Here is a 26,478-nt window from a genome sequence, read left to right as displayed (position 1 = left end):
CACACACACACACACACACACACACACACACACACACACACATACACACACACATGTACCCATTCCCTTCCTCAGCTTATCTGGCTCTCAACCATGCCCTTTATCTGTGGCATCACGCAGGGACTGGGCGGGGTGTGCTCAGGGGGTTCATGCCATGTCTGCGTCCCTTGCAGCACTCCCCGAAGAGTGCCAATTTCACCCCATCACCACCATTAGTGCCTTTCATTTAGATCAAAGCTGCTGACTTTTCCACAGACCACTGTTGCGCTTTAGGACACTCTTCTGGTTGCCTAGGCTCTGTTGTGACTTTTTTGCCCTGAGATCTACTGCAATATTACAGTAACGCGACATCTGGAATTCACGTGGAGTGTGGCGGTTTAGTGTCTTATAAAACTCACAGTCATAAAATATCCTCCAGTTACTCTGTGCATACAGCACCTGATATCGACCCAACACACACTAGATTGGACCCAGCCCAACTGTTAGATGTGTTTATGATAAAGTCTTTAACGCAGGAGGTGGGCAAGCCCATGACCTTTCTGGATATGGATATGCATGAGTATGTGAAGGCCAGTCCCTCACCCTGGGGTGGGGAAAGGTGAATGTCTCTCAGACCTCAGATGGGGCCCTACATGCCTGACCTGACAACCAACAGCAGTGTAATTGGGGTAATTATCACCCTTTAAGCCCTCCACCCCATTTCCCCATGGCCAGGTTTGAAGGTGCCCCCCATTTGTTCGTCATGAAATATTAACAGCAGTCAGCTGCACACATGAGAGAGCTGAGAGCATCCTGCCCCACCAGACCCTGCTCCACATGGCTGATTAAAAGTAAGGGTCTGCCCCCACCAATTAGTGGATAACATCAACCCCCCATACATGTGCATCTGTGTGTCTCATTTATTTTACTGATTCCTCTGTAACAGCTACTTACAGCAGTGTACTTGACCAAAGTCAGTTTGCACAAACATCTTTATTTGAAAGAATAGGAATTTGTGGACTCCAGAATGAGCTTTGAATTGCTGAAGAGTTTTATAAAAATAAAGAGTTTTATAAAATAAAGGTAACATAACAACTTCAGTGTAAATATATGTAAATTAGTCTGATTAATGTTTATTTACCCAGGTCTTATTAGTCCATAAATAACATTTTTTTTACTCTAAGCAGTAAATGTTTGCACCTATGCATTATGCTTTGGTTTGGAGGTCAGTTGGTTGGTTGTGTTTTGGCATGTGCATGTGTGCATGCAAGTGTTAGAAGGTAAATTGATGGTTCGGTGCATTTGAACCTATGAGTGTGTGTGTGTGTGTGTGTGTGTGTGTGTGTGTGTGTGTGTGTGTGTGTGTGTGTGTGTGTTTGCGTGCGTGCATGTGTGCCTGTATTCTTACGTGTGTGAATGTATGTCTGTGCATGCGTGTGTTTGTGCATGCATGTGTGTGTGTCTATTCACGTGTATTATTATATATGTATGTGCATGTGTGTGTGTATGTTCGGGATAGAAAGAGGTCAGAGGTTTATCTTTTTCTCAATGAGCAGCTGTGTGTCCCCATCCTAGCCCTTGTGTGGAGTGTCACAGAGGAGCTGGGCTGAAGCATGGAGGTTGCAGCTTGCAGCATACCTCATCACACTGCTGCCAGCCCCGTGACATAGGCCCTGTCAGTCCCAGCCTCCGTCACATCCCATAGCCAGGATATGCTTGCGGAGGTCCTATATACCACACATTTCTCTCACCCGGCCACTCTGAGAATCGCAGGGCAGTCCTTGTGCAGTTCTGTGCAGCTACTTCTGCGTGATGGGACAGTAGGTCCATACACAGTTGTCAGCAGCTATTAGCAAGAATGAGTTCCCAATGCTATGACATCCCCACACAGCTCTTCGCAGGCCCCTGGGGCTCTCTGGTGCATGGCGCTCTCTCCCCTGGCCCTCTCCTGCAACACGCGTTGGAATGGTGAGGGAGAGGCTTGCGGACTGGAGGAGGGCTGGCCGACAGCTGAGCTGAGCACTTTCCCATGCTGTCAGGGGTTGTGAGGTCAGGCCATGGGCCAAGAAGCAGTTGTTTTGGCCGCACAAAGATGGCCAGTGTGTGGCTGAATGAGAACGAGAGGAAGAGAGGCATGTACAAGCAGAGTATATACATGGACTTTCCCTAATGTCATTGACTGTTTGGTAAATACCCACAGGTGTGTGTGTGTGTGTGTGTGTGTGTGTGTGTGTGTGTGTGTGTGTGTGTGTGTGTGTGTGTGTGTGTGTGTGTGCTTTCATGTGTGTTTGTGTGCTGGCTGGTTTCATACATCTTCAGGTCAAAAATTGCTGACTGTTGGAAAAACAGAGGAAATCAAGAGTAAGCTACCATGTCAACACCAGAAAAATGGTCCTGACAAAGTGTTACTTAAAAAGCCTAGATGTTTTATTTTTTAACTGAAAAAACAACATTTATTTTTAGTTACTGTGGATAAGGTTAGAATTAGATTTTGGTTTGATCTTAGTAAATAATTTTTATGTATATATGGCTACACAGAATCTGTATCTGACATAATACATATGTATTATGTCAGAGTGTAACATGGCGTACAAACACTTCTGTGTGTGTGTGTTTGTGTGTTTGTGTGTGTGTGTGTGTGTGTGTGTGTGTGTGTGTGTGTGTGTGTGTGTGTGTGTGTGTGTGTGTGTGTGTGTGTGCGCGCATGCGTGTGTGTTTTTTTGGTGATTTAGATCAACAGACTGATGTGAGTGTGTTTCTGCCTGGGTGTGTATAATCTGTGAGTTTCTTCATTCTCCATCCGGTGTGACCAGCTCTGAGCTGACGCCATGCCAGGAGACATTATCAAAGGCATTCTAGAATAAACCAGGGCTTTCAGAGAACAAAGCAGCCCAAAGAAGGAAAGCCCAGCCATAATCTACCCTGAGCCATCTTCGCCTCTGCTGCAGCTGTAGAAGTGTAAAGCCAAGCTTTGACTGACATCTCCTCCTTGCAGGGTCTGAAGTTTAGCGTGTAAGGGTGTCCTCAAGTAACTCCTGCCTCCTGGATCTTACCTCCCCTCACAGACCTCCCCAAGCACCTCTCCACCACATGCAGGGCTGCATACACCCCCTCGGTGGGCCATCCTGTGAGCAGGGTTTGAAAGGTGTTATGTTAATTGGGTAGAGAGGCTGAGAGATGGAGATTGACGGAGTCCATGCAGGGCCTGTTTGATGGTGTTTGGGTGGGTGAGTGGGTAGGTGTCTTCCTCTAATTCAGTCATCTTATTCTTACATGTGTGAGTCTTTGATTCCCAGTCTTAAGGTGACAACACAATATCATGAAACATTGGCAGACGCTCACCATTACCATACTGCCTGTGTGTCAAAGCCATCTGTTTGAAAACTTTCTCAACCCACTTACAGAAATACATTTAAATGTCATTATGTGCAGATATTTTCAATTAAGTAACTTCCGCTGGTGAAAAGAGGCACGTCTTTAGAACTCTGTGCAGAATGATGAGAAATGCCACATTGACAGTCAACCCTGAAGCAGTGGGAATGTTTCACTCCGTGGCTACATAATGCATTACCACCTCCATTTTAATCCAGGAAATTCAAACTCTAGAATAGAAACACTCTGGTACATTTCCCATAAACCACTACTCATTAATAGACAGCACACAGATCAGAGGGGAGAGCTTTCCAGTTCCAGCTTTCAGCAGTTAAGCGAACCATTCTGCTTAAGGAAAATGTAATCAATGGCAGCACCAGAGTCCTGTCATGAGAGTGTGTGCTTTGTGCCGAGGCCCTGTGCTTTGTTGTGGCACTGCAGTATGTGTGATGAGGCCCTAGAGGACTCAGGGCAAAGAGCTCATAGACAGCAGGACCCTCCACGCTCTGCACATTCCATACTCTGTCTCTCTCTCTCTCCCTCTCTCTGTTTCTCTCTGGTGGTTGGGGTGTGGTCAGGAGGATTCTCTGAGCCCCTCTGCTCTGTCTCCTGCCCTGAGCCGGAAAGTCTGGACCAGTGAGGGAAAGGCCAATTATTTTTGGTTTTTGCCTCTTTGTTGTTGGGGCACAATTGAAGAACCATGCTTTTTTCCTCTGCTTTGCTTTCTTGTTTTCATTCCTCTTTTCACAGAGGGTATTTTGCAAAGCTCCCCCACATCAAACGCAACTGCCTCGAACTCCCACTTTCTCCTTGCGTTATTGTAGCCCTCAAAGCAAAATGTCTGCATCCGAAAATAGAGCTTTCCTTTTCCTGACCCTGTGATGAGTGATGTTGCTCCATTTCAGACATCGACTGACAGAAACTGAGGGGCATCAAGGGGACATCAGTTGCCACGGTGACTGGCAACTCCATGGTAAACATTGGTAGCCATGATACAAATGCCCCCTCTCTCCAGAAGGAGTTAAGGGCGATGTGTTCTTCTCATTCAGGGCAGCTTTACTGCTTACAATGAGCCAAAGGTTTATGTGTCAGGCACTGTGGGCCATTGTATGGTGTGAATGTGTGTTCCGAGCCAGGCAGCCAGGCAGGCTGAGGCAGACTCAGAGACAGTGGCACCAAGGCTAGGCCAGGTAGTGTAAGTGTAGGTCTGGGGCTCCCGGCGCCTGCTCTGTCACATGGCCCAAGGCAGGAGGTAGAGTTTGGCCCAGGACGCCACAGTAAGCTTGGAGGGAACAGACAGCAGAGTGGCGGGTGCTCTCCAGCTGAGCAGCTTCGATTACTTCCTTACTCCTTTACTCCCTCTTCGACCCTCATTCATCCATTCCCTCTCGGAACATTGCTCTTAACCCCTCCACTGCTGGTTCTCCATGATCTCCCACACTCACAATACCCTTCGCTCCCACTCTTTTACTTCTCACTCTTTTATGTTTAGCTTCATATTTCCTTTGCGGACGCCCACACAACCACATCTGGGGCCCCTGAGTGCTCAGACACAGAATACAGTCCCATCTCCTCTGTTCCCAGTCCCAGTGGCTTTGCTCAGGTGCCAAGAAGAACATCTGTAGAAGGCTGCTGGATCTCACGCCCATCCAATGCAGGGAGCTCTCCCTTTGGAGGATGGCTGTGTGAGAGAGGCTAAGACACATTTCTTATTGCTTTTTCCTCATGCCCTATCACTCCCCTGCAGCCCAATGAAATGACCCTTCATTACTACAACTCATTATCTGCAAGCCAGTTAATGTGTTGTGAAGATGACAGCTCAAGAAAAGATATTTATTTATGAGCCATATGAATGATGAGATGTTTCTTGGACTAACTCATGAAGATGAGTAACTTCCAGTGAAATCCAGGGACTGGAATTGCACAACTCCACCCAGAGAACAAGGATGAATTTATCAGATGTTTATTATTTCATCAAAATACTAGTTGGCAATACGTCCATATCCAATGTACGTATTTGTATCATGATACTACATGTGTCTCTCCTCCAGTGTCAGCATAATGTAGTGCTGATTGTTGAATAACCCAGCCACCCCCCACCCCCCCACCCCCCTGGCGTCGTACTCAGCTGGTCCTCATAGTGTTGTCACACAGTTCAGTGTTTAACCTTATTTAAAAAGGCCTGCCAGCACAGCTGGACCCTCCTGCAGCCAACACCTGCTGTCCCTTCATACAGAACAGGAAGTGACATAAGGTGTTCACCACATCAATAAAGGAAACAGAACCCTAACTGTTATAACAGGGGACACATCAATTCAGCGATATATGGACACAACTGCAGAGGTATCCTTTGCTCATAATGTCAGAGTATGTACTTAATCCACAACTTACACATTTGGTAATAAAGATAACATTATAGGCCTTCAAAGAATATTTTCTGCCAAATGTAATGCTTTTTGGATAATGCCTGCATCATCCTGCAATGAGGTGATAGGGAGATGGCAACAGGCAACCCCAGTGTGTCAGTGTCAAAGTCAACTAATGAAAGCAGATCTTTAGAAAACCTTGGCATCATTTCCAGTATGATATAGCCAAGTTCATACATTCGGTGTTCACACTGAGTGTAGTGAGACAGTAGACATGTTTGCAGTGGTGTGGGACGGCTGGCTGTCTCACTAGAGGATAGTGCCTCCTTTATTGGGCAGTCCCTGATTGTCCCCAGTTCCTGTTGTTCTATTTGCGGCTCCGTGGTTGTCTCAAAGGTTTCCCACCGGATCAGATTGCCGCAGCACACTGCCTAGACAAAACTCCATTGAGGGCCGTAGCCAGGCCAGCCTCTTGCTCTCTCACCACCCTCTTTCCTGTAACCCTTCCCCACTGGAGCCTGCTTCAAAACAATGCATCGTTACCTATGGTTGCAGTGCGGCTGGGTGAGACAGAAACCAACCCGCCCCAAAGTTGCCTGGGAATGGATTCCTTTGGAGATAAAGGAAGCGCACGCGTGTGTGTGTGTGTGTGTGTGTGTGTGTGTGTGTGTGTGTGTGTGTGTGTGTGTGTGTGTGTGTGTGTGTGTGTGTGTGTGTGTGTGTGTGTGTGTGTGTGTGTGATTTGCTATGACAGCAGATAGATGGTAGATAGATTCGGTTATGTGATGCTCTTTTGTGGCTCCTCAGGCCCCGGTCAAAGTTTGCTGCAGTTTCAGAATCTGAGGTTCACTAGTTTGCAACCAGACAACTACCAGTCTCTGATATCAGTTTATTTGGGAAGATCTATAAACGATAGAGTTCAGTAGTGCTTCCAAGGAAACTGCGTATCCAGCACAGCAAAAATAAACAACATCCCTAGCACAGGTTAAACAAAGCTTGGGAATGTTCCAGAGCTATATCTCTGCTCTTTTCACATGGCATTGAATACACTCAGCTCCCATAAAATGTGAGACCCAACAGTGAAAACAGAGCCTTTTCTGAAGAAAAACATTCTGAACCAGTGCCCCCCCACCACCACCACCACAAGCTCATGTGCACTGTGGAAGAAAAGTAAAATCCCATTCTGTGCTGTTTGTCAATGATGTAGAGGGGATACCATGCTGACATCTGCCCACTTCCTGAAGGAGCTGCAACCCATTTTTTGCTTAGAGCTGCCAACCACTGCTAGTGACAGACATATGAGAGTTGCTCACTGTGTGCTGATGTTTATTAAACTTTTTTGTTTACATTAAAAACACATTGCTGGATTAGATTTGGGGGAGAAGACATATGCTTACAGACATGCACATTTCTGTGCAAACACTGTTCTACATATACGTACATTCACACTAAAACACACACACACACACACACACACACACACACACACACACACACACACACACACACACACACACACACATACACACACAGATCTACAGATGACAGACAGAATAATCACAATGTGCTCAGACCAGAACAGCCTCAGGGCAGGCAGCGAGGGAGGGAGGTATATGTGTGTGTGTGTGTGTGTGTGTGTGTGTGTGTGTGTGTGTGTGTGTGTGTGTGTGTGTGTGTGTGTGTGTGTGTTGTAAGTACAGGCTGGGAGTGTGGTGGCTACATGTCCTCGGTCGTAATCCCTGACCCCCACCTCCTGCCCCTCCCTGAGCCTGGGAAGCCACAGCAGGAGGGTCTCACAGAGGGCCAGCGTGGGCAGACAGCTGCAAGGCCGGCAGGGAGCAGCCGGTACTGCAGCCCGGGCCATTTCTGCACTCCACACCACTCTCACAGGCTGTCCCACACACACAGGGCCACAAGGGCCAGATGACACGTTGTGTGTGTGTGTGTGTGTGTGTGTGTGTGTGTGTGTGTGTGTGTGTGTGTGTGTGTGTGTGTGTGTGTGTGAGTGAGGAGTGTGTGTATGTGTGTGTGTGTGTGTGTAAGTGTGTGTGTGTGTTTGTGTGTAAAAACAGCACATGTCCACAATCAGTTGCCTCTGTCAAATAAAATAATAATGGACAAGTACACTACAGACTTGATGTATAGCTGTCTGCATGCATCCACCTAAAACTGTCAGTATATCTGCCTACGTCTGTCTAACTGTATGTGAATTCTAACCAAGTCTTTCCTCTATATGTCTGCATTGCAAGCATTTCACTGTCATACGACTGCATGAGGAACTACATAAAAATCTCCACACATTATACAAAAATAGAATTTTTAACTTAAGTTTCAGTCATAACAGGGTCAGTAGGCAGTGTTTCATTTCACATATGCAAGGGAACCTTTGAACGGACGTCTCTCAGCCCAGTGGGAACAGTAAGAGTGAGACGCCGGTATTTGTGTAAGTGAAGCTGTGGGACGTTCTGAAAACAGCCTGTCAGTGCTGGGCAGTGGCCAGAGCTCAGGCTGTCAGTGTAATGACTGAATAAACACTCAGCAGGCCAGGCAAAGCTCACAGTGACACTCTCCATGTGTTCACGCATCACTCCCTGCCGTCCACACCATCAGCAGCAATGTGGCGAGGCTCAAAATGTAGGTATGTAGATTTAGAAAATCATGGAATTAGGACATTATATGTGCTGACAAGTGCACCTACTTATTTTCTCAAATGGACTCGAAAGCTGAAATAACACAAGAGCCACTGTTAAATGAGTGTGATATCAGCTAGAGACTCAGTAGGGTGTTTGTATAAGTGTAAGATAAGCCACAGTTTCTCAGTAAGCTACAGTTGCACAGTGCAGAGATCCAGAAGTGCCCAGGCTTCATTTCACAGGCCTATGAATGGGAGCAAAAAAACAATACCTCTCTGGTGGCTCATCTGCCTGTAGCATTAGTGGCCTACAGTCGCGGAAGCTTTTGGTGAGGGTTACAGTTAGGGTTAGAGACTCTACACCACTACTCACCAATCTAAAGTATTCTTCCTGGAGATATATATATATATATATATATATATATATATATATATATATATATATATATATATATATATATATATATATATATATATATATATATATATTACATTGTAGAAAATCACATTTAAGTATTTACATAAAGACATGATGCAATATACAAAAACAAAAGATGAGTATTAAGACAATATGTAAGAGTATTCAAACCAAATACAGAAAAATTAAAAGCCTCTAACTCTTTGCAACTGAAATCCCCTTTTCATTAGTAATTGCTTACAACAATTTTGACATAAAATTCACCATATGATCATAATTTATTTATGATTATCATCTTATATAGACCATGTAAAATGAAATATTAGGTGATCATAAGTGTGTTTATAGTTTTCAATGTCGTTCAACATAAAACTGTCCTGGATGTGTACCTAAACTTTTGTCACTGGAGATATTAACTCTACTTTAATCACACACACATGATAGTCTACTAAAACTTTCTCTCTGATGCTGTGCTAATCTGGTTGGAAACAGAACTTGTGCAGCAAGCTTCAAGGGCTTTGGCGCTTCTCTGAGTACTGACAGCCGAGTGTTATTCACAAGCCAAGTGGATCTGTGCAGTTGGCAGCCACGCACCAGCCTACAGCACCACATGGCTAAGCAGAAGACCTCCAACTTAAACACTTATGCCATTAAGTAAGTGTGTGTGGACATGTGCGTGTGTGTGTGTATGCACTTGTACTCATGCAGCTGGGTTGGCTATGTTTGGAGCAGACACCAACTGTATTGACAGGTAGTAAGAGACAGTTACAGTCAAGCACATTAATAGAGAAAATCCACCAGCAATTCATATAAACAGTTCCAGTAATGTTAGGACTATCAAAGGTCTCAGGCTTGTCGGTTTACTATAAATAAACCCATGCACACAGTAGACAGACAGGAATAAAGAGGAGACTGACAGTGAGAAAACAGGAACACAACATTATTCCATAAGGGGATATTCCTTCCACACACTTCCTCACTTTTTTTCTCACCCACATTCTAGTGAGCCCTTCATCACTTCATTGCCTCTCCTCTTTTCCTTCCTCATCTCTTCCTCCACTTTTCCTCCTTCATTACTCTTCTCTTGGTTCAGTTTTCAGCCCCCCAATTCCAGGCTTTGTCAGCTCTCATCATGGTTCCAGACAGCTAGGCCTTGGTGGTGGGCCGCTCTTCTGCATGGGGGCAGTTTCCGGGAGCGTCTGCTGCCCCGTCTATGCCCGGAGGGCTCGATTTCATGGGCTCACGCGGGCAGTGGGGGGTTCCCAGTCATGCAGCAGACATGGAGGGCTTTCACACAGCCTCCCTCCTGACCCCTCCCATTACACAGGTCACAGGGTGGCGCTGTCCCAGGGCGCCTGCATAAAGGGCAAACCACTGCCATTTTGCCAGGGCAAAAGTCAATTACAAGCATGTTTTGATCATGGGTCGTTATCAAATTAGAAAATATGTGAGTGTGACAAGGATTGTGTGAGTGTGACAAGGATTGTGTGTGTGTGTGTGTGTGTGTGTGTGTGTGTGTGTGTGTGTGTGTGTGTGTGTGTGTGTGTGTGTGTGTGTGGATGGGTGGGGTGGGGATGGCTGTGTGTGTTTGTCTCTATGTAGCCACACTTGTGGCTGTCATAAAAAGCGCACAGACACAAGATTGCCCCTAGCCAGACAGAATAAGGTCTAAATTCTTTCAGTGCATGAGTAATAGAAAACAGATTCAAATATTTATCATGTTCTGAATAATTGCATCCATTTTAAATTCTCTGATATATTGTGGTCTGGTAAAGTTTTCTTTTGGACACACACACACACACACACACACACACACACACACACACACACACATCCTACTAAACTATACAAAATGAAAGTATGAAAGTCTGCAGACCTCACTCCTTTCCTAACCACAGTCCTATAGCTAACATTTACATGTGGATGACCACCCACTTTGAGTCACCTCATAGCTTCACTCACCCCATTACAACTAAGAAAATTCCCTGTGAACTATTCTATTTAACACCAATATCAGCCTCATATCAACAATGAAACAATAAATGTTCCTGTCATCTTATTTCCAAAAATGACAGTCAGTTTGACTTCACCAAAGCTGTCTGAGTCTGTCTGAGTGGAAGTAAATTGATTCTGGCCCTGATGATTAGTTTTGACCACTGCAGTTACGTAAGCCCAAACCACATGAGTGTCTGACCATCAGTGTAAAAATCATGCTTTGTGGTCAACATCCAAATTTATCCTTCAACATTATGGGCAGATTAGCAAAAACATTTGGTTTTGTTGGGCAAAGTGTCTTCCTATGGTAGAAAGGCTATTGGAGAGAGGTCTGACTCCTATTAATCCAATTTTAACTGCTCCCATTTCAGTAGTGTAGTTGATGTAGATTATTCTAAAGCTATCATCTAGAAATTTATGCTCAAATGATTCTAATATTCACTCAGTAATATAATAATTACCATGTCTATAACTATTACCTAGTCAACAACTATTACCTAAGTAGTCAAGTATTTACAATAGCCATGAAGACAAGCCAGTTCTTTTGAGAGTGTAATAAGGGTGAAACCACTCAGCCTTTCATGGAATACACACAGTGAGGCTCTCACAGGCAATGGGTGTAGCTCCATGAGAGAGAATAATAGTCTTTTTAGTATTCACAATGCCATGAGATGGAAGAGTACACAAATATGGGAGGAGGAATCCTGCAGGTCATTAAAATAACTCTCTCTCTCTCTCTCTCTCTCTCTCTCTCTCTCTCTCTCTCTCTCTCTCTCACACACACACACACACACACACACACACACACACAAAAGGCCTGTAGGAGGTAATGGTGAATTTCACACCCTCTTGGATCAAAAAGAAAAAAAAAAAGACTTGTGATGCCAAAGGATCAGAGGGCAACTCTCCAAAACACAACCAACAAGCAAAGCCACATGCGCACGCGCGTATGCACGTACACACACATGCACGCACACGTTCACGCAAACAGGACAATGCAAGGTGTCACACGCATCTCAGAGAGAATTAGGCACTGCTTCCTCTCCCAGTGAACAAAACAAAGCCACTCTTCCTCTGTGGCTGCACTCAATGCACTGCTATTTATAAACAATCACATCTCCCCTTGCCTCTCCTCCAGAAACGCAGCCTTGTTTAACACATTGTTTTGGAGAACGGAACATCTGTCTGTGCTGGATGCAGGCGCCCCAGCACAGCATGGAGCAGAGCTCCACCCGGTCCCCTCCTCTGCTGCCACACTGCAGCCGCATGTGCAGATTATAGTTTACAACCTGCAACCTGCACCCACCACACTGATCATGGGCAGCTGCCAGAGACTATACCTCTGTGGAAATGTGCTTTTCCACATTTTCTGTGCAAAAATGAGGTAAAGAAATTAGCATTTAATGATTCATGTCATGCTGCCCCGAGATGGGGTCTGAAAAAGGTTGCATTTCCTTTAGTTTTGCCCAGCACCGCTTGTGCCAGTATGCTGAGTCGGCTCCAGATCTTGGCGTGGATTTAAAGAGGCCAGAATGAAAGCGCAGCGGCACTTGAGACCCACTGAGAGAAGCAAAAAGCTCCGGCTTGGAATGAAAGAGGGGCCCTGGGCATGCTTCGCTGGAGGGAAATGATGTTGTGTCGTGGGTCTTCACCTTCAAAAGAGCGCCAGCGAGAGCGCCACTAATCACAGCGTGCGATGAGACACAGGAACAAAGGCGAACGGCGGCAGAAAACAACAGCGTGGGAAACCTTTGTGAACTTGAGTTACAAGTGAAGCCTCCCCACCACAGACCCACACACACATACACTCCACAAATACACAACAGTTCTTTTACACCCCAGCCCCCAACCTCCCCTCCACCCAGTCTGACCCCCTCTGACGCCCCTACCCCAACAATCAGTGGCTAGCATGGGGGGGTTTATCTTTACGGCTAACCCCAGGCTGGTAGCAGGAACAGCAACATGAAAACATGCCCAAAGTGCTTCCTCTCATTCATGCATGCAGAGCAAGGGGGCTTCTCCTCTGCACTGATGACAATTAAGCACACTGGGCTGAGGCTGATAAGGATCTGGCACCCTGCCTTTCAGCCTGCTCTATATCAATGGGTACAGGCTCTATTCTTTGGCCTCACAGCTATTCCTGGAGCCTGGATGCGGCAGGAGAAGTCACTAAGTTCAGACTGTATTATTTCAGCATGACACATTTAGCGGCGGAAAGGATAACTCTTTAAAGATTAAAGACAGTACCACTAAGGTGAGATGCCAAACCTTAATAGCAAAATAAATAAATAAATAAATAAATAAATCCATTTCCTATTGGGCTAGTGAGAGTGTCAGCAGTGGGAGACATTTGACTGTTAAAAATGACTTACTGTTTACTCATTGTGTTATTATGTGTGTGGCATTGTTCTCATATATTGTTCTGTTCCCCCTCCTTTTTTTCTAACTACAGTTATTGTTGTTAATCTATTTAGCAGGAAGTGTCAAATTGTTCAGTCATTGTCAGTAAGGAATATGGCATACTCGTTTGTTGAAAGGAATAAGGCATAGGATATATGTGCATTTGACAACTACCACAGCCCTGCTGCCGGTTAGAACTCCTGAGCACTGTTGTATTTGCTCAATAACTATCGAGCTAAACTGTCTTAAAGCTTCCCAAGCCCTGTGCGTGTGCGTCGTGGAAGACGCGCGTCAGGACTTGAATCCGTTTTAATTGTTTTAATATCTTTTGTTATAGGCAGGGCTCGCTGTGCACGCAGTGGGCGCATGCTGAATCTCCTGGGGTAAGATTAGACTTGGTGGCTTCCTCCTGCACGCCGCACTCCTTGGGATGAGTTAGTATTAGATTACAGGTTCACACGCTCATTCGCAGACCGCCCGTCGCCCCGACCAATTGCCCCATTCATTCCAACGCCGGAGACGGCCGTCGCCCCTGATTGGTTATCTGCACCGGGCTAAGAAACTTTCCCACGGCTCGCGCGTGCTGACAGCCGGCCAGCCACTCCTCGCAGCCGGGCCAGACAGCACTAGTGCCGGCGGAACACGGGGGCGGAGCGCGACACTTACGGACAGACAGTCTATTGGCTCTTTGACAAAATTATTCAAAGAAGTAGGGCGTGTTTAAAGTGGAGCCCGGGCAACTGACCTGTCGCTCAAACACGAATCTGTTCATTAATTGGCTACCTGCCTGCCTTGCCCCGCCCTTCTTGGCTTGTTGCAGCGTTGAAATGATACCGTGGGAAAGCTTGACGCTTCAAACGGATGAACCACAGGCTCACCTGACAGTCAGCGCTCAGTGAAAGACGCTCAAGACTCTTCTGATTTCCCAGATTTGTTCAGAATGAAGAGAAATCACGATTTCAGTTCTTCGGACAGCGAGCTTGATGAGAATATAGAAGTGGAGAAGGAAAGTGCCGATGAGAATGTGTAAGTCATATGTTCAGTGCTGTCTCCGAAATTGTTAGGCAAGATACTACATGGGGCTCTGCACAAGACAAAACCAAGTAATAGCTCGAAAAAACGTCGAACGTAAATAAATTACCTGTCTTAAATGGTTGCCTCAAATGTGAAAAACGGAGATGCGAATTGTCTTTTGATGGTAAAATCTGATAATACAAAACGTAAGGATTTACGATTTATTTTAAAAATTTATTTCAGTGGTATGAACTCTCCGCTTGGATCAATGTCTCCTTCTACAACATCTCAAGTACAAGCGAGGAAACGACGCCGAGGAGTAAGTAGTGTACTAGTTACATATTACGCGTAAAAGAAAGTGAATCAATCTAAAATATAATTTAAAATTAATTTTACATTTGCTAACAGCAGTATAACAATCCGTTTTCGTAGATAATTGAAAAACGGCGCAGAGACCGCATCAACAACAGCTTGTCTGAACTGCGAAGACTGGTTCCTAGCGCCTTTGAGAAACAGGTGAGCTTTGCGCTTGATCACCGATCACAACTTCTAAATTCCTGTAATCATTGTTCACTCAGTGTCCTCATCTTTAACGCATGCAACATCCGTTACATAGCTACACTTTATCCTTACACTTAGTGTGCAGTCAAATAAAAATGTTATCGCTTCATCCACCGTCCAGGGTTCGGCCAAACTGGAAAAAGCGGAAATTTTGCAGATGACGGTGGATCATTTGAAGATGCTTCATGCGGCCGGTGGCAAAGGTAGCGTATAGCTTAATTTTTTATTAACGAAATTACAAGCAACATACAAACCCAAGTCCTTGAGTGTCACAGTCTATTTTAAAGTCACCTGACTTCAAGTAGAGTAATTCTGAACAAAGCGAATATACTATAAGCTTCAAAATTAATTATATCCTTGCATTGGCCACACAACATTTTGCATTAGAGCAAAACCGCTGAGCATCTGTCCTACCTTCCAGGTTACTTTGATGCCCACGCTTTGGCCATGGACTACCGTGGCCTGGGCTTCAGAGAGTGCCTTGCTGAGACAGCCCGGTACCTCAGCATCATCGAGGGCCTGGACAACACGGATCCACTCCGCATTCGGTTGGTGTCCCACCTGAACAACTATGCCACCCAGAGAGAGGCTCACTCTGGTCTAGGTCACCTGGCCTGGGGCTCCGCGTTTGGGACCCCGCCGGGTCACCTGGCCCACCACCTGCTCCTACCGCCACAACAGCAGGGGGCACCGCTCACGCGCAGCGCCAGCAGTCCCCCGTCCTCATCCTCGTCCTCTTCCTCGTCCTCTCCGCCTGCACCGTCCTCAGAGACCCATGCCTCCAGCCGGCTGACTGGCACAGGGATCAACGAGGCTGGGCACAGCGGACCACTGAGGATGCCCCCTGGCACAGCCTTGCCCCCAGGGCTCACGGCGCCATCCGCATCCAAGCTCTCCCCACCCCTCCTCACATCGCTGTCTGGCCTCGCCGCTTTTCCTTTCCCTCTGGGTGCCTTTCCGCTGCTCTCACCAGGCTCGCTGGGGCCCGCCACTCCTTCTTCCAGCCTGGGGAAGCCCTACCGACCCTGGAGCATGGAGATAGGGGCCTTTTGAACTCTGATTCTAGCACTCGTGGAGCTGAGCCGGATTTCCACGGACAGAGTGTCAGACCAGAAATCACTTGCTTTCTGAAGTATTGAAAGAAGATGGACCTTATTAGTGTGGATTTGACAAAGTGGAAAGAAACACCAGAGAACTAATGCGCAAGAGAATTAGCTGTGTTGATTTTTGAAAACATTCTATTTTCCCCTCCTCTGAGAGACACTTTTCTTTCTGGCTAATCAGGGATAGGTTCTACTGATGGCCAGTCTTGTGTCCATTAACTACATAGCAAAACTGTTTTTTTAGTCTTTGAGTAGAACAGGGTGCTATGCTGGTACAAGGTCCTGCCTTACTGTTAGGTCAGAGTGAGAGAGAGAGAGAGACAGAGAGAGAGAGAGAGAGAGAGAGAGAGAGAGAGAGAGAGAGAGAGAGAGAGATGCGTGTTTTGGGGCTATGGTACTGATACATCTAAATGGCAGTCAGTGGGTGTAATAATTAGAACCAGTTGTTTATCAGAATGAAAATAAATCATTTTGAAGTGTAGTTTAAAGTGAAAAGCAGAATGTTTTCCACCCTTTGTCACAGTATTTTAATTTACATCCTTAAAATTAATTTCTTTAAAGGTGTTTAGAAATCTCATGGCTCAAGGGTGAAATATAAAGCAATTATTGTACTCCTTCTCACATCTTGGCAAGATATTATATTGTATTTCATTTGTATTTGCTGACTCCATGAAGCTATGCAATCTGGCAGTCTATGGCTCAAAGGGTGTATGAGTTTGACTGCATGAGTTGGAGCTTTTCTTATGTAAAACCTATGCAACAGAACCTCTTTCTCAACTAAATTAGATTTTTTTTCTGTGACCTGCAGCATTTTTCCATTGCATCTATTTATATGAAACATCATGAACTGTAGTAGCCAGTCATTGGACTCAAATCACTGTAAACCCCATTTTAAATTGTGACAGCCGTTAACACTTTTTCTCACAGGACAATCTATTAAAATGTCACTAAATAAATAACATAAAATAGCACTTGTTTGTTTCAGTCATGCTTGAATGTAAATTTTTTTTTGGAGACATACAGATTGACAGATACATGAAGTACTGACACACAAATGCGTACAGTCATACCCAAACCCAATTGTCTCTCGCAGTGGTGGAAGTACATATACTTCAAATGTCAGAAGCAGTGTAGTGGACTTTTTAGAGATCTTTATGAGCATTCCTTCCATCATAGACAAGGCTATGGTGCTGACGGATGCGCGTAAGTTCGGCTGCAGGACTTGTCGCCCACTTTACTTTGCAATAAAGCAAATGCATGCAGTTGGTTCCTGTGGGCATGTGCTGTTGTGCTGTCCTGCTTAACTGTGATTTTAAATACTACTTTAAATGGGTTTTAAAATCCAGATCACAGGAAATATCAAATCGTTTTAGTTAGGACAACGGCAATGTGCCCATTTCCATTTATATATATATATATATATATATATATATATATATATATATATATATATATATATATATAATTTTTATTTTATTTTTTTTACTACATGTATAGACATTTTGAGACAAGATATGTGACTGAACTCATGAAGTTAATATTTAAATACTGAAACTCATGGTATGCTTTTTTTTTTTTTTCATTTAAAGAATCATGTGAATATAAACCATACAGAGAGGAAGAGTGGGTGGCAAAAACACCTATAGGTGAGAGAATTTGTATAGGAAAGAGAGAACAAGTGTGTGATTCCACTCGGCCTCTGTGACTTCTCTATGTGTTTAGGAAGCCATGAACAGCCAGGGGATATCCTGTACAATGGCAGCCTGCACTGGCTCAGGCTGTGTGGAAAGGAGAGAGTGAGGGATGCAGAGGAAAGAGGGATGTAGAGGAGAGAGGAATAGACTGAGCAGGAGGAGAGGAAGTAGCAGCACAGTGCAGCTTTGTCCTGTAGCAATCGCAGCACACACAACTCCGGGTCTGTTGGACTCCCACGCTACTGCACACTCTAAGGGCCTGCCAGCCAAATCCGTAAAACAGATCTTCCTCCTACACACACCCTGATGCCAAGATACACTCTTCTCTCTCTCTCTCTCTCTCTCTATTCTTTCCATCTCTCTCTGTGCACCTTTCTTTCTGTCTTGTCTGCCTGCTTTACACTATCTCTTCTGCCATCCTGTATATATATAAAATATTAAAATAAAAAGGCATATTAATAGTATTTAGTTGTTTTGACTGCCACCGCCATTTGTTAGGTAGTCATTTGTTGCCACCTGCAGGTGATATATAGTACTACAATTGTGAGGCACTTGCAGTGAGGCAACTTTTGCAGAACACCCAGTCACCCACTTACCTTCGAATAAATTCGTTTAAAATAGTCACTTGGTAATTTTAAGGAAGACAAAAAATTTAATTTACACTGACATCACTTCTTTTATTTGAATTTAGAGAAAAGTGAAAAGCCATAGACATTCACTCTCATTCACAGAACCCCAAACCTTTATTTGGGGCTTGCTCACAAAGATATATGTGTTAGGGGAGGAAAGCACGTGAAGAGGAGGAGGCAGCAGAAAGAGGCTCAGCAAGGATCTGCCTCCAACCTAGGGAGCAGAATGATGTAACCCTCTCCACCTGGTCACATAAGAGCAAAGACATACATCCACATGGTCCACGCACATCAGCTTTATACACACTATACACAGCCACACACACCTATGCATGGAGGGAATGTGAGTCCAGGTTGGTATTTTGTTGTTGTTTGTTCTCCATTGTGTCCCTACATTGTCCATTCACTAAGCTCTCTGTATATTTTGCCACTTATTTTCATAGTGGCCCCTGTGGATCTCTGGGTACGAATAGGGCTCATTGGTTTGGGTTTTGAGATCCATACGTGAGCGTAAACTACCATCCTCTGAAATGGAAAAGAGGGAAGTCTTCAGAGTATTAGTGGCTACAAAATGACCATGAGGCACAGGTGTCCTGTGACAGAGACAATGCTGTAAGTAAAGACTTTGCAAGCCCCTCCTGAGCTATATTATCTCTGCTAACCCATGCATTCATTTATAGTGTGTATGGGGGCTGTGTGTGTCATAACTAAATTGTGTGTGTGTGTGTGTGTGTGTGTGTGTGTCAGAGAGAGAGAGAAAATACATTAAGACCGGACAAAGAGACAGACAGGAAGAGTTGGCTCATAAATGAATCTTGTGTAATCTACCTGTCAGAAGAGTCAGAAGTATGTGACATGACTGGTTATGTGCTCCACACAGACAGATCCAAATATGGCCATTGGGGCAGAAGATATGAAACTGCAAAAGTCAGCTAACCAGCAAAACTCACAAACACCAAAGCCTGGGACATGAGAAACTGCAGCAGATTTGAGAGATAGAAAGAGATCAAATGAATACATCCATTAATACACAGAGAGAGAAAATTATAAAATGGCACACTGCAATACTTTTGTTGTCTCATATATAACAAAAAAGGAAGTATTTACAAAAAACAATACCCACTTTAATTTGTTTCAAATCAAACAAGAACATTCTTTAGGGTTCTTCAGGGAGCAGTGGGATGCATGATGCTTTTATTTTTTTCTCTTTGTTCTGGGGGTGTTGGAAAAGGGGGGAAGGGTGTGCAGTCGCTGAGGGGTGAGGCTGGTCCTTCTCCCTCAGGTCAGGGTGGGGGGAGGGAGGTGCCCGAGGCTCTTTCTCTGTGTGGAAATAGGCGTTAGGGAGAAAGGGTCTCTCTGGTAGTCAGATGGGTGGGGACGGGAGCATGGTGGAAGTGGATAGGTATTCATGCTGTCAGCTCTTCTCGCATCTCTTTATTTCTGCGTACCATTTGGGCATGCCTCTCCTGCACACACACACACACACACACACACACACACACACACACACACACACACAATTAATTCATGGCACACACAGCCCTACCCTGTACTCTTACTCATGTGAGAGCACATTGCAGTTAAAATAACTATTCGTTATTTCAATTATCAGTTCAGTTCAATAAAATTCAGTTTCATTCAGTTTACATTCCACTGAACAATCACAGCCTCACCCTCCCGGGAAAGCAGCCCTGCTCTTTGCCTCACTCTTGAGAACCCTCACCCTTTCCTGCAGCCGCTCCAGCATGGCTGTGAGGAGAGCCTTGCGCTTCTTCTGGTTGTGTTCCATCTTCATGATGAGCTTCTCCTCAGCCATTTTGCTGAAATGGCTGTTCTCCTCCATGGCTTTGAGCAGTACATCTCGCTCATGATCGCGCTTCTCAGCCAGAGCCTTTAACACCTGAGCTTCCTGAGACTGCAGCAGCCAGAAAGAGATGGAGGCAGAATGGAGGGAAGGACAGAGAGCCAGAGATAACGAGAGAAATAGAAGAAGAGACAGGAGAGACAGAAGAGTGTGCCACTGTAAGGAGAGGTGAAGGACATCTGGCTATTCACTTCCACGCAAACATTCCTGATCAATAACTGAGAGCCTGCAGAGGAAGCAGAAACTGCTCAAACAAATGAAATCAGCCACGCTGGTCTGCACATGACAGGTGAAAATCTCATCAATATTTTTTAGCTGTAACTCTGAGGTTGCAGATGTTTTCTGTTTGTAACTATATATTAGGCTTGCAGATACCTGTGCTGCACTACTTCCCATCAACATACAGCTTCATACTAAGCCATTTCCTTAAAAAGTAGGATGTTTCATTATTTGAACATGGCAACAAGCTGATGAATCACTCACTTTCCTCCGTTCCTCAGCTGCCTCAAGTTTCTTCTGAATATCCTCCAGAGAAACATCCCTCCTCTTGGGGGGTGATGCAATGCTGTACATCCCATCAGAAATGGGGGAAGGTGGTTTCAGGATCACTTCGAATGCTTGGCCAGAAGCACGCTTGTTAATGGGCTTGACCTTCATGTCTGAGCACACAAGAAGGCAAGGTGAGACATATGGCTATGTTTTTAGAAAATATACTGCACGAGGCAATAAGCAATCATTATAAGAATGTTGAGGGCTTATGGAGGTATTCATCATATGAATGCATGGAAATTTCATTACAAGAAGCAAGGTAAGTTTCTATCACGCATTTCTTGACCTCAATAAAAACAGACATATATATATATATATATATATATATATATATATATAAATTCATTATCATATATATATAAAATGTATTATCTTTATATAGCGCCTTTCAAGTAACCCAAGTACTTTCCAATTAAAGCACACAGCTTTTACATCCAGTTACATATAAATGTGACTCATGGTCATTTCCTACCTTCAAACTCAGCCATTATCTTATTGTGGGCATCTGGGTAAAAGCAGGAGCAGATGAGGGAGACGAGAGACAGCTCCTTCATCTTCTCTTTGTAAGCTGGAGGGAAACATGCCACATCAAACAAAGCTCCTTTGCCCTGAATTACTCTCTCTACATCTCTAAGTGTTTATGTCATGTTAGGATTGCATCCCGTGCAATCTGCATGTTGTGGAAAATAAATATTCAACAATAGACATGAAAAGCAGCATCAAAGCAGGTTCTCGGAGGACTGAATTAGCAGGGACATTGTCCCCATTTTTCTGGGTGGTTTTGTAGCCTCACAGGAGGGAACGAGGCAGCTGTGTCCTCAAATGCTCCTGGTGATCAAACACCCATATTCCCTAGAGGATTCCTCCTGCTTCATCAGAAATGAGTGTCATTATTTATGCACGAAGCCCAAGATTGACTTGCATGACGTTCTAAGATCCCATTTTGTTCTTGTATGGACTTGATTGGGAAGTTAAAGGTGTAGGATGATAGCATATGACAAATCATATTATTATTATTATTATTAGTTGCATTAATATAGCCTTTCTCAAACTCAAGGTCACTTTACAAATATCGCTTTTTTTTTCCACACACTCACACACCTGATGATATACAATTACATGTCGAGCTTAAAGACTATAAACGGTACTTTGTGACTGTTTCAGTTTTAACTATATTGACCAGCAAAACATGCTAAACTGAAATACAGTGGGTTGATTTTTGTATTAACTGGATGATTGTCAGAAAGGAAGTCTGCCCTTTGACAGGTGCTCATTTATGTTCTTATCAAACTGAACACATTTCACAGACCCGTCTCCTAGCAGGCAGCAGTCTGCTGCACTGCCACACTGGCACCCTGTCACTCCCTCCCACTTCTGCTATGGCTTCCCTCTGAGGAAAGCAGCTCTTCCTCACAGGCTGGTGAACTCAATAACCCTTCCCCATGACCGGAGGAAAGTACAAGCAGAGGGGGTGCTCCTGCTGGGCTTAAGAGCTCACAGACAGGTGAAGGGGGGATTTCTGCTTTTGGCGGAAGGGAATGCTAAGATGTAATCACTGGTATATCTGCCACATATCTGCCAGTGTGTTGTATGGGGTGAACTATCGAGTGCTCACAGTGAATATTCACACATGTGGGAAGCCTTTGCCCCCTTTAGTTCTGCAGTCAGGAAGAGAGGAGGCAGATTGGCAGTTTGGTAGAACAGGTAATTAAGGTTCACTGGCTGCTAAGCAGGTCAAAAGGGAACCTCAGACAGGGCTTGTTGTCTCTCTATGCTCTGTATAATCTGCTGTAATTAGAGAGCATTACTGAGATAAATCTTGGGGCTCAGATGTGTAAACTTCAAAGAGCACACCCAATAGTACTGCAACATATACACTGATGAATAAAAAAGACTGATATTGGTTTGACAGGACAAGAAATAGTTAAAAAGACTTTGATCTGTATTTGTTAAAAATGCTAAATTATACATTACGCCTGCTTCCTTGATCAAACCAGTTTGGCTGTGGTGGTGTTGTTGATATGAAACATCAATGAAGGATGCTGTTCTGCAACGCAATGTTTAAAAGCAGCAACATATTTTACTTTAAATCCAAAGTGACATAAAGGAGGAAACAAGCTTGCTACAAAAGGCGCATCAATAATGGAAAGGCTGCCTTGGATGCCTTTTGTGTGGCTTCTTTGATAATGCATCAGCATGCCCACCCTGGAAATCAATAATCATCTCCACCCCCACACACACACACACACAAAACCACAAACCCTAGGTCCTGCCCTGTAGCTGCTGCAGACCCCCCCCCCCCAGACTTATGACTCCCATGAAAACCATTACCAAAGGCTGACATGACCAAACTCGTTTATTTAATTGCACTTGTCAAAAAGCTTGCAAGGCATAGTAGAGTTAGCTAGGCACAAGTCACCAATAAGTCATGTCTCAGCGATACAATATAACGTCTGGCCACACCCCTGTGGTCTGCAAGTTGCTTTGTGTCTATACTTTTAAAACTAGCACGTGATGCGGGGCTTTTGAGCATCTGTGCCTCGCCCTCACTTCAACCCTGAAAGGTTGAACTGAAAGCAATGATCCTCCATGATTGAATTTGTGGATTGCATTGGATTATTTACGCCTAACCAAACAAGTAGCTCAAATTTCAAAAGAAATAATAAAATACATTGGACCCACCAAAAGAATAAGGAAACCTGAGGTGATAATTTGCCCTTACCTTTTGGATAATGCTATTCAGTGAATCTAATCACCAAAATATATGGACCTTTATCAAATCAGGGTAGAAAGTAGAAATAATCAATTAGATAAACAGGCTATTAGGTTTTCCAGTATACTCCAACTTTGAGGCAGCATAGTGTCCATTCCATATCTATTGTATGCCTTAAAAATATTACACTTTTGGAACATGTATTGACTGACATGTTCTTTCTCATTAGTCTGTTATGTCTTTACATTGTCATGTATTGTCTAAACATGACGTAAATATACACAATTACTTATTTTACTACGCAAGTCTAAAAGGCATGTTCAATTCATCTTTTTATTTTAAAATGTAGTAGACCTTTATCATTAGATCCCGGTCATCATAGTGTTTTAGAAGACATGAGATGGCAACTAGAACAGTCAGCCTCACCCACAGACCCAACGGGAGAGCTCCACTGTGCTCCACAGCGTCCTCACCATAATTCAATGACGCCAGTGTGCGTCTACAGCCTTGACCGGCTCACCGCTCGTTCAAATCTCCAAAGGCGAAAAACCATGTTTACGGCGAGACGACTTCAGGACATACGCATACAAGTTTCCATTACAGGGGTCTCTGAGTGCATCTATCCACCAATCCACCCATCATTCACTGCTACAAACAGCAGTTTCTGTCAGATACACATAGCCTACGAACAGAACTGTTATTTAATAATTAATCCATTTCATCGTGCGATCTTATTAAGCAGTTTGTAAATAAGACGGTACCGTGGAAGGCCTATAGTTTAATCTGTAAATAAACCACATCGCCACATCTGAGCACTATTAGGTCTGTTCTAAGATGCCAGAATGTAGATAGGCGTTAGGCCTGTCCATAATAGTCCAGTTATAGCTTTCGGATGCACGAATCTTTGATAATAAACCAGGTAATGAGTCCTGCCTAAAATTGGTGCAACTCTGCATGAAAATCAGCGCAGATACGACGGCAAGTAATTAAATATAGGTAACTCAGTCAGTGACAAATGTTAATATATTATCCGAAAGCAGACAGTTCAACCGTTTCGAACGAACGAATAATCGTCATTCACAGATATCGTGTCGAAGCCTACTTGTCCCGTCATCTGCGTCTAGATGACATCTAATTTAATCGCTCCATCAAGGGATTGTAATAGCCTATATGTGGTTGAAAATAACGTAAGACGAATGGCCTGTGTGTGTTTCTGACGATCCCGTGGACCTCGTTGATCATCTTAAGTCAATAGTGTACTGAAACAGACAGAGCGAGATCTTGGGTGGGGTCCTTCTGCATTATGCTGTAGAAGCATGCATCGGTCTCTGGCAGCAGGTGCGGTATCATCTGCGCAAGCATCGCAACGTAAAACGTTTAAGAGGGCTTATATAATTTTATTTCCATATGGTCTATACAAAAAATATTGCATACTTAGCACCTCTTCGAAGTCAAAGATGTCTTGGCTGCTGATATATAGGCGTATAGAAAAGGGAAAAGACCGTCAAATATACAGCACCTGGCAAAAAATACATACACCACCTGTCAAGGTGGTAAATAAACAGACTATGGATTGCTCAAATAGAGCCTAAGGCTCGAAGAGTTTTATTTATTTATTTATTTTATCACACACGCGGTAGACTTCGCCCGGTCCTCACATTCACCCTGTGTACAGGCAGTCTTTTGTGTAATAAGGGTGTCGTCTCCCCAGTGAAGTATCTCATAAAACCATCTAACATCAAGTAGCAAAGAGCAATGGTTCATTCGTTTCAAAACCATCTAGACAACAGCATTGCGTAGTCTTACCGATTGCGGTTTTAGCCATGGCTGTCGTTGCAGTGACCGGTGCTGTAGCGAAGCGTGTCGTAGTTCTGAGCGGTGTCGAGAAACAGGACCTTTCTAAGGCACTGAGTCAGCAGAAGGACGCTCGATGTGAGAAGAGAGCAGGAGACAGGGCTAGTGAATTACCAGCGTCTGCGCGCTCAAGCAGATTGGCTACGGTGGTCCCCTGACGCGCATCACCAAGGCTGTCGCACTCAGCCGGTATTATAGCATACGGAAGAATTCATGTCAAGGTCTGCATAGGGTGCTTAAAAAACACTCTTCCCGTGTCTCACAAATGGTGCAGCCCGTGTTCGGATGGTTTTTACAGTTAACCGGTACAAAAAAACTAGAGTTCTGGAAACGCTATAGATTAGGCAATAATTTTACAGTGTTATCACAGATGACAGACAGTGTATTCTTCACTGTGTTGATTCACTCTGCACTCATTATATTAGAAACACCTCATTAGAAATTGGCCAATCTTTTAGGCATATAAAAGTGTGGCTCTTATAGGTTTCAGACTATAGTCCATCCTCTATTCATCACAGGACACTGGAGTTTCTGACCACAACACTGACCATGACTGAGCCAGTATTATTTCGGTAACCATCCTCAAGATGGCAGGGGCATTTTCATAATCGGAGTGGGTACTGTGGCATGAGTGTGTCAATTGTGTTGCTGTAGTTTTCACATGTGCATAAAGCAAACTGTGGTCAGAAAGTAACTATTCATAAAGTAACCAAATGCTCTCTGATTCGTTTAGTGCTGTTGATATTCATTCTGATTTCCCATGATCCATTCACCTTAAACTAAACTCTGCTCTGATTTTTTATCAGTTAATATGCATTTAATGTAATAAAATTATGTTGCATCCTAGAACATGATTATATTTATTTGAGTGAATGTTAAGTATAACAGAAGAAAAATGATTTGATCATGCTGAGTTTATTTATTCCAGTAGAATTAAACATTAACTGAAAACTTTGGACGAGGGGCTGGAGTAGACGGAAAAAGATGGAGACTGGCAACTTCAGAAGTACTGCATGGATAGATGAATCTGATTGAATCTACACACATCACAGCAAACCCAAACTTAAAATATTTTCTAGTGCATTGTTATATAACATATTTGTTATATCTAATTACTACTCAGCATTTTTCTCTATACATAAGTGTCTTGTGACCGATAAGAGCTTGTTTGACTTCATTGCAGTAAATATTCACATTCAACTGGGATTTATCCGTAATGCAGATATGCTTCCAGTTAAGACATAAGAAATGGTCAGGCTATATTGATGTCTAACATGAATAAGGAAGGAAGCAGTGTCTAGTAGGAATAATAAAAGTTATTGTATGAACTGTTTG

General features: G+C 44.0%; 2 protein-coding genes across 2 annotated transcripts; one reads left to right on the top strand and one right to left on the bottom strand.

Moving 5' to 3' along the window:
- Positions 1-13,790: 13,790 nt before the first annotated feature.
- Positions 13,791-16,811, top strand: hey1 (hes-related family bHLH transcription factor with YRPW motif 1). Its single transcript, XM_027006305.3, has 5 exons — positions 13,791-14,188; positions 14,420-14,495; positions 14,609-14,692; positions 14,859-14,940; positions 15,159-16,811. The coding sequence occupies exons 1-5, from the start codon at positions 14,103-14,105 to the stop codon at positions 15,788-15,790; spliced, it is 960 nt and encodes a 319-aa protein (XP_026862106.1). The 5' UTR covers positions 13,791-14,102; the 3' UTR covers positions 15,791-16,811.
- Positions 16,812-18,185: 1,374 nt separating this feature from the next.
- stmn2b (stathmin 2b) lies at positions 18,186-25,309 on the bottom strand. Its single transcript, XM_027006313.3, has 5 exons — positions 25,096-25,309; positions 21,049-21,144; positions 20,511-20,686; positions 19,887-20,078; positions 18,186-19,629 (listed from the first exon to the last, which is right to left on the bottom strand). Exons 1-5 carry the CDS (start codon positions 25,112-25,114, stop codon positions 19,570-19,572), a joined length of 543 nt encoding a protein of 180 aa, XP_026862114.1. The 5' UTR covers positions 25,115-25,309; the 3' UTR covers positions 18,186-19,569.
- Positions 25,310-26,478: the final 1,169 nt, after the last annotated feature.

This window comes from Electrophorus electricus, chromosome 2 (genome assembly GCF_041902795.1).
Source record: "Electrophorus electricus isolate QZ-2024a chromosome 2, ASM4190279v1, whole genome shotgun sequence".
Lineage (NCBI taxonomy): Eukaryota > Metazoa > Chordata > Actinopteri > Gymnotiformes > Gymnotidae > Electrophorus > Electrophorus electricus.
The sequence above is the reverse complement of the archived record's forward strand: the minus strand, read 5'-3'. Positions and strand labels throughout refer to the sequence as shown.

Bases quoted from the DNA above. Each gene is read 5' to 3' on its own strand.
- stmn2b (XM_027006313.3), bottom strand. The intron at 20,687-21,048 runs GTAGGAAATGAC...TTGTGTGCTCAG, and splicing joins GATAATGGCTGAGTTTGAAG to ACATGAAGGTCAAGCCCATT. The intron at 19,630-19,886 runs GTGAGGGTTCTC...GTGTGTGTGCAG, and splicing joins TGGAGCGGCTGCAGGAAAGG to GAGAGGCATGCCCAAATGGT.
- hey1 (XM_027006305.3), top strand. From the start codon at position 14,103: ATGAAGAGAAATCACGATTTCAGTTCTTCGGACAGCGAGCTTGATGAG. The intron at 14,496-14,608 runs GTAAGTAGTGTA...CCGTTTTCGTAG, and splicing joins CGAGGAAACGACGCCGAGGA to ATAATTGAAAAACGGCGCAG. The intron at 14,693-14,858 runs GTGAGCTTTGCG...TCCACCGTCCAG, and splicing joins CTAGCGCCTTTGAGAAACAG to GGTTCGGCCAAACTGGAAAA.